This window comes from Protomyctophum bolini (assembly GCF_963924005.1).
Source record: "Protomyctophum bolini genome assembly, chromosome: 11".
In the NCBI taxonomy this organism is placed as follows: Eukaryota; Metazoa; Chordata; class Actinopteri; order Myctophiformes; family Myctophidae; genus Protomyctophum; species Protomyctophum bolini.
Genome location: NC_137872.1, coordinates 33,784,505 through 33,792,819, shown reverse-complemented (window position 1 = coordinate 33,792,819; position 8,315 = coordinate 33,784,505). Strand labels below are relative to the sequence as shown.

At 46.2% G+C, this 8,315-nt stretch overlaps 1 protein-coding gene across 3 annotated transcripts; it reads right to left on the bottom strand.

The window, feature by feature from the left end:
- Positions 1-1,592: 1,592 nt before the first annotated feature.
- On the bottom strand, positions 1,593-7,897 carry kcna7 (potassium voltage-gated channel, shaker-related subfamily, member 7). 3 transcript variants are annotated; one of them, XM_080777048.1, is made up of 4 exons: positions 7,795-7,897; positions 7,346-7,387; positions 6,314-7,040; positions 1,593-3,872 (listed from the first exon to the last, which is right to left on the bottom strand). In XM_080777048.1, the coding sequence occupies exons 3-4, from the start codon at positions 6,986-6,988 to the stop codon at positions 2,892-2,894; spliced, it is 1,656 nt and encodes a 551-aa protein (XP_080633174.1). In that variant the 5' UTR covers positions 6,989-7,040; positions 7,346-7,387; positions 7,795-7,897; the 3' UTR covers positions 1,593-2,891. The 3 variants fall into 3 exon arrangements, with proteins under 3 accessions (XP_080633174.1, XP_080633173.1, XP_080633175.1); XM_080777047.1 differs by having other exon boundaries at positions 7,767-7,870; XM_080777049.1 differs by lacking the exon at positions 7,795-7,897 and adding an exon at positions 7,760-7,775.
- Between the last annotated feature and the right edge of the window lie 418 nt (positions 7,898-8,315).

Genomic DNA, 8,315 nt, shown 5'->3' with positions numbered 1-8,315 from the left:
CACGAGCACAAACGTTATAGCGTTTGTTCACCACCAAGTGTCACTGTTGCACAGCCTACACAAACACACACATACAGGCCAGGGATGTTTTTACAGATTTTACGGGGGCCAGTTTCGAATTGCAGCCGTCCGTAGGTGCCCTTTGAGAGCGGTTTTGTAGGAGTCAAGGGATTCGCATGTCTTAATGACTGTTGGTATGGCGTTCCACATTTTGGTGGCATATGAGTGAAAAGAATTTAGTCAATTGTTTTTGCCGAATCTGGGTTGTACATGCTTTGACAATTTTGTGTTGTTTTATTAAACTATAGAAAGTTGGTGTAACCAAATCCATTGCCAGCATCAGTGATGTCAGGTTTGATGCAGTGGTCGTGTTTTTAGAACAACTTATGCCATCTAGAGGTATGAAGTGTTTATTGCATGATGTGGATGTACTGACACTGACAGTTTGTCTGTATGATTTTCAGTATGACCAAATCAAATGTAAAGACAAAAAAAAGAGAGAGATGAGATGAGCAGCTGTTTGTAGCTCCATGTGGAAGGCACGTGCGCACACACATACTAGACTTTGGCTTTTACCCATAAGTAAAAAGTGCCCACTCCAGCTGACCATGGATGCAGCATTTACTTTCTCAATGCCGCCGTACTCGATGGCAGCCAATTATCCCTAATTGCAGTTGCAAGGAGTTGCATTGGTGTGACATGTCCTTAAAACTGTTTTGTTGCAAGGAGTTACATTGGTGTGGTTTGGGCTCTCTCCTGAACTTGAATGCAGCATTTTATGTTGAAGGAATTGCCCTCTGTAAAAATCCATAGTCAAAAGGTATAGTCATGGATCAAATCCATAGTCATGGCACAAGTCCATAGTCAAATCCATAGGCAAATCATATCATAGGCTAGGAGTTGTTGTGGCTCTTCTTGTCAATGTGCCTCATGATCAGGGCAACGAGTTGTGTCCCACTGTTGTGGAGTTACAGTAATACATGCTGAATTGCACCACTAACTTTTGTTCATATATATGAATATATATATGAATATTCCTCTAAATCTGGGTAGTAACGTAAAAAAAGAAAAAAATCACACTTGTGTGAAGTGAGGGGGTGCCCACTGTATTTATATCGGCCACATGACGTCTTACGTCGTCATTTAGTGCCCTAAATAAACATTAAAGCCCATGGATTTGGTTGGCAAACGATTTACATCACAAGTATAGGCCTACTCTAAACAAACATTGTAATATCCTCAAAGTCCATAGACTTGGCTGGCAAACGATTTAAGTCATACACGCTACAATCCCATAGACTTGGTTGCTATATGACAAATTTCAAAAGCCATGCTTTGGAGGGGCTATAGCGCCCCTTAAGAAAAAGATAATCCCTCTGCACATCCCTGTACACTAGTGTACAGTGTACAGTGGTGTCGGTACTACTACTGTATGTTGCCGAGACACTCTCAGCCTAACAGTACAGCAAGAAAAGGCCCTGGACGGCATCTATACACAACAATGTTATGAATGGCACATGCATGGAGAGTGGAGACACATGGACGGTCCAGTTACTTGGGTGTATACTAAAAGTCAGAAATCACTATTGCAGTTGATAAAATACAGTTGTCTTTATTAAATAAGGTATAAGACATATCGACATGGCTCACTGGCAGTCACCAAAACAAATAAAGATACTACACCTCCTGCACATACTGCATACATACAAGGACAACCCTCCTCCCCACAGCGCATAAAGCATAAATACCTTATTCAAATCTTTGCAGTAGAAGTGCATATATACTAGTAGAACTTGCACGGATATAGTATTCATAGTGCAAGTAGTATTGGCGGTACAGTGGCTTGTTTTACACCAGACCATTGGGTATCAGTATAGTATACTGCCCACTGCTCCCAGACAATATTTACCCCCATTTTAATTCTCTGCATTGTTACCAAGACAGAATTAAGGCCACATTTAAAGTGTTTCAACACTGTGGCTGGCCCATGCAAGATTAACATTCTCCACTAGACCGTCCTACTCAGCCCATATCCATTACATTATAGCATATAAACTGACAACAAGTCGTAGGCATGATCGTAGGCGTGATCCAATGTTTCATGTAAGCAGAAGTTTACAGCACTGTGTGATTCTGTCATACTGTAACTGACTGTCTGTCTGTCTGTCTGTCTGTCTGTCTGTCTGTCTGTCTGTCTGTCTGTCTGTCTGTCTGTCTGCCTGCCTGCCTGCCTGCCTGCCTGCCTGGCATAGTGGCATTCAATTCCTCTGTACTTACACCAGTTGGATTCATTCAGATGAAATACTGTCATTTACAGTATGTGCACTATGTGCACTGCAGTCTATTTTAAGGATAGTAATATACAATAAATAAAACACTCCAATAAATAAATAATTATCTAATCCCAAATTACAGTCTGCAATCAATACATATGTTTTGTTTTCCTCCCCATGATTTGAACCCGGATATTTCCCGGTGTGGAATCCCTCTCTGTGGAGTCCCTGATTGACCAGGAGAGGTATTGCACTGATGAGCTTCAGGCAGTACTCCTTATCAACCAGTAGGTGTCCTACCCGACACCACCAGCGTCTAAATGTCTCAGTGGATATGTAGGGGGAGTCCACCTCCAATCATTGCAGATTATCGCATTAACATACTCTATCAAATACAGAGTGGTGAAAATAACATTTTATTCATTCAAAGAAGTTCCAGATTGCAGCTTTAAGTAATGTCTGTGCAAGTCAGTCCCCGTTTAAATATAGCATCGGCCTCGTGTTCTCATGCTACTTCACTCTGCCATATCCCAGTCCTCTCTTCCATCTGTATTTTCTTTCCGAAGTGATCCAAAGTTAGTCTGGCTCCAATACTCCAAATCTCCAGTCCTCTGTCAATTAAACCTGAGTGACCAGAGACTGGGGGGAGTAGTTCACCCCTCTCTGATCCACATGAGCGTGCCCCGCCTGCAGCTCGGCGGACACAACAAGGTTCTCGTTCAGTGTCAGCGGGCTGCAGACGCTCACCTTGCTCATATACAGCGGCGGGTACTCGTTCACGGGAGGGGCGTCCCCCCCGCCGTCCCCCCCGCCGTCCTCGCCCATATGGCCCTCCACGGCGTCCGCGTCCTCGTACTCGTCGTCCGTGTCCGTGTCCTCCTCCCAGAGAGACGTGGGGACGTGGGTGTACTCGGAGGTCTCCGCGCACTCCATCCCGCGGTGGTAGAAGTAGCTGAAGTTGGAGACGATGACGGGCACCGGCAGCGAGATGGTGAGCACGCCGGCGATGGCGCACATGGAGCCCACCAGCTTCCCGCCGAAGGTCTCGGGGCACATGTCGCCGTAGCCCACCGTGGTCATGGAGACCACCGCCCACCAGAAGGACTCGGGGATGCTGGTGAAGGCCGTGGTGGGGTTGTCCACCTCGGCGAAGTAGGCGGCGCTGGAGAAGATGATGACTCCGATGAAGAGGAAGAAGATGAGCAGGGCGAGCTCTCGCAGGCTGGCCTTGAGCGTCTGGCCCAGGATCTGGAGGCCCTTGGAGTGGCGCGAGAGCTTGAAGATCCTGAACACCCTCACCAGCCGGATGACCCTGATCAGGGCCAGGGACATGGAGGGCGGGGCCTCGTGGTCTTTGTTCATCTCCGTGGCAATCGTCACAAAGTAGGGAATGATGGCGAATAAGTCGATGGTGTTCATCACGTCTTTGAAGAAGACTACCTTGCTGGGCGAGCAGATTAATCGCATGGTGAGCTCAAAGGAGAACCAGATAATACAGATGGTCTCCACCACGAAGAAAGGGTCTTGGAAGGGGGCAAAAGGAGGAAAGACCAACATGGTTTCGTTAGCTATGGTGGGGTGAGGTATGGAGATGGGGGCCTGGAATGGAGAATAAAAAAGAAGAGTGGTTACAGTTGCGCTCAGACATTCTCAGACTCACACAGATGCAACTCACTTTCTACTACCATCTTCTGTCATTGATGTAGCCCATAGGAGTGAGAAAGATAAATGCATGGTGAAATAATCAATAGCTCTATGGAGAATAAGGTTGGAGCCCAAGGCAAGTGAAAACAAGGAGAGAGTAAACAAGTTAGTGTGGGTGGTAAGTGAGAACATATGATCATTATAAAAGTGGTTGAGTTTGTCCTCAGCACATTCAGAGCATGTGTCTGTCATCACATTCTTATTGAGATTGTGAGATCTTTGATATCGTGTTCCCCCTCTCACTCTCTCTCTCGCTCTCTCTCACCACACTCTCGTCTTTCCTACACTCACCCTCTCTATGTTTCTTCACAGAATCTTATATGAATCTGTTAGTCTATATTTAAACACGTACAAAAAAACATTAAGAGCACGTGACCCTGCCTTAGGTTACAGACATACACTGATATGGCTGATGAATGTGATTTCACACTACACACTGTTGTTTGATATAGCAGTGGTGGAAGTCTTCCTTTTACTTAAGTAAAAGTAGCAAGAAATACCACTAGAAATACTCTAGGACTGGCATCAAAAAGTACTACTGCTACTTGAGCAAAATTGTACTTTCCACCACTGAATATAAGCCAAACATTGCATTCTTATAAATATTGCTGCTTAATTGATGTAAAGGATTGTTTTAATCTAAGTTGTTACAACATGCTGGCCATACCATGTTCTTCAGATTAATTCTCTCTTTCTTTCAAAATTGTGTTCATTCAATCTTATATCTCTGCGTTTTATTTGTTTCGTTTCTATCACTCTCACTGTCTGTGCATTAGAACGTCTCAACCTGATATGCTAACACTTCATGTTCTCTCCCCTAGCTCCCATAAGTGACATGTATCTCCTACTTGAAAGACAGCTAGCATAAGAGGCTCATTCACCTCTTGCTACAGAATTATGCAATCTATGCATCTCATGATCTGTCATCAGCACTGACATTGTACATTATCTCAATCATCTGTGAGTGAGTGAGTGAGTGAGTGAGTGCATTTGTGTTTGTTTGTGTTTGTTTGTGTTTCATCCAAGGTGTTAAATGCTCTGCTCAGGAGAGTGAGTCTATGTATGGGAGTTCTCGATGTTTGAAGGTGGCAGTGTAGGGCGTAAACCCAGTAAGTGCTGCATCTCAGCGTAATGCTGCACGGGTGTCCCAAACCAAAGCCGCCCCCATGTGTCCCCATGCAACTAAATGTCCGGCGCTAATTTCATTTTGCGACAGTCATCAAAAAGGTGATCTGTAAGTGTCTTTGCATGCCACTTTCTGGGTGTATGAGTCACCGTGCTTATTAATACAGACATTCGTTTATGTGTTGATGTGCTCTCAGGGTTGTCCTTCCTCTATATATAGCTCCTTAGATCTCCAAGGGGGTAACGTGAGACAAGCTCTTCTCCTTCCCTTGCCTTCACACTTCTGTCCACCTACGTCTCGACTCTCTACGCTCTGTCACGTTTCTTGGTTCAACCATCTCTACTGTACCTCTCCTGTCCGACACAAAGCAACCCTCATTTGCTGGGTCTTACGGTGATCCTTACAGCTCAGTGATAGACAAATAGACCTGAACATAACACCACCACTGTAATGTAATGTACCAGTATAATGTTCTTCGAACAAAACTCAAACCAGCTCCTCTTCTGTACCCCTCTCTTGCTTCTCTCTCCTCACACGCCCCCCCCCCACCCTCTTCAATAACCATCTCGCTTTCTTTTTCTACCATCTTCTGTGTTTTGCTGCTGTCTTTCCACAGTGGATTAACTGCCCCCCTCATTCTTGCCATTCCTTCCCCGTAAATCTGTATGACTGACTGACTGACTGTATCAGATTTAACGACAAGTCTAAAATAATCTCTCATAACTTCCATCTCCTTTTCACTGCATCGATTCCTGGAGCCTCTCCTTTCATACTGAGTTTGTTGACATAAACCGTTACCCGGTAACCCCCCTTCCCGGCTTTAAGTACTATAATGTGCTTTTGTTCCCTTGCCCTCATGTCCCCTACATGAGGGCAATTGGGTATTGTATGTCTCGCCTTATGTGAAGTTGGACTCAAGGGGAATTCTCATGTTTAACCCTGTGCAGATAGAGCATGTTTAGTCAAATGGCGTTTCAGTTCATGTTTGACAAGGTGACACCTGTCAGCACCTGTCATGCTTCCATTTGCCTCATCAGTTCCTTGCTGTGTTAACCCCTGTTCTCTTAGCACTCTATCACCTGCCTTCTCATGCCTTCATGTCTTTCACTCATTGTCACCTATGCTTATTCAGTGATGCATTGTTTGGTCATTGACTATCCCATTTCTACAACCCCCCCCCCATCCGGCACAACACACTGCTCCCTCTCACCTCTCTCCTTTCCTTATCCTCCCTGAACTCGGGCAGTGTCTCCAGGCAGAAGATAAGGATGGACACCACAATGATCATGACGCTGATGATGGCAATGATGCGTGCTCCATGGGAGGACTCTGGGTGCTCAAACAACATCCAGAGGCGCCGCTGTATGTCGTTAGTGGGCAGCGGAGGTTCCTCCACCTTAGCAAAGCCTTCGTCTGCCTTGAAGCGTTCCGTGATCTCCTCCCCGACCTCATAGAACTTTAGCTCATCCAAGAACACATCCAGGGGCACGCTGGCTGGCCTCCGCAGCCGCCCGCCAGACTGGTAGAAGTACAGGATGGCGTCAAAGCAGACGCGGCTCCGGTCCAGGAAGAGCTCGTTCCGCAAGGGGTCAAAGTAGCGCAGCCTCCGCTGGGGGTCGCCCAGCAGGGAGTCGGGGAACTGAGCAAGGGTACGGAGCTGAGTCTCATAGCGCATCCCAGACACGTTGATGGCCAGGCGCTCCGTCAGGGTCCAGCCACTCTTCCACGGGACGCGACGGCTCACCCTCTTATGGCCTCGCTCCTTTTCGCTGCTCTCCTTCTCTCCCTTCTCTGCCTTGTTCTGGTTCTCCTTGTTGTGCTTGTCTTTTGTCTCCCCTTCTCCACCTCCACCTTCACCTTCTCCTCCCTTGTCATGAGTCTCCATCCCTCACTCCTATACTGTTTTTCTTGATGTTGTACTTGTCTGCTGCTTGTCTCTGGGGAGAATGAAATTGAACACATCAACTTTAACATGTAATAATAAAGCCATAAAACTAGATAAAGTGCCCCTTGGGGAACAGGTCTCCCAGGGAAGGTCAGGTTGTGGCCTCCTGGTGGCGCTATAATAGGCCAATGTGAAAGAAACAAATGCAAAGCTCCCTGATGTAGTATGTGTGTACAACTTTGCATGAAACGAATCAAACGTCCAAGTGAAGATTGTCATGTCTAACAAAGTCTCTGATTTAATTACACATATTCATGAACATTATTGTGCATTATGTTCAGAAATTCAGAATCTCACCTGAATGTTCCTTGTAGATTCAACGTAGATTCAATCAATGTTCTGGAAATCACAAAATGAAATGATCTTCAATTTGATGACACTCAAAATGAATATCCATGACTAAAGCTATTCAATAATTAGATGTATAAGAATGACAGTAATTAAGTGGATGCACGTAAGTGACGTTACATTACTCTGAAATCCGCGTGATTGGTCAGTTAACATCGCAATGTAAATCCAGTGTCACTCAAAAGTGAATCCAGTTCTGGTTCCCAGACCACTCATCCAGACATCAACATGCAAATAATGTCACTGCAGTATCAGCTTCAAGCTTGTTAACATCACATAGGGTACTACTAGCATGTATAAGCAAATCCACTTCATACTACAGTGCATGCCAGACTGCTGGTATCGTTTACAATAGAAGCCGACCTCTCACCCCAGAGTATATGACTCTGCTACTGTACCTCCAGGTGCCTGTCTGCTTGTGTGTGCCTTCTACACTGTTTGTCTATGCCTTCTTTCATCTCTCTCTCTCTCTCTCTCTCTCTCAGACACAACCCACCACCCCCCAATCCCTTCCTTCATTGCACCCTTCCCGTCCCATGCCATCTTCATGTGCCAAGTTTGGGAGGGGACGGGGCAAGCACCATGGCTCCCTGAGGGTCAGCGTTAATCTGTCTCCCGGTTCCCCACCCTGGGTGAAGTTGAGATATAGCTAAGCTTGCTTGTAGGTCACTTGTATCTGCAGACAACCCTCGCTTGCTCTCGCTCAGTCTCACTCTCTCACGCTCGCGGAGTCTCTCTCCGGGGAATGCTGTCAGGTCGAAATTCAATCTTCAACCCTCCAGTTATCCAAGTGCAGCCTCGCACCCCCCTACCCCACCCCTAACAACCTTCCCACCCTAAAATGTCAACCTCCTACACCCCCCCCCCCCCCCCCCCCACCCCCTGACCCAATAATCCCATTTGGACACGTAGTAAATAC

Excerpts from the sequence above, each read along its gene's own strand:
- kcna7 (XM_080777048.1), bottom strand. The coding sequence starts at position 6,988 with ATGGAGACTCATGACAAGGGAGGAGAAGGTGAAGGTGGAGGTGGAGAA. Across the intron at positions 3,873-6,313 it reads AGGATAAGGAAAGGAGAGAG|GCCCCCATCTCCATACCTCA; the intron begins GTGAGAGGGAGC and ends TCTCCATTCCAG.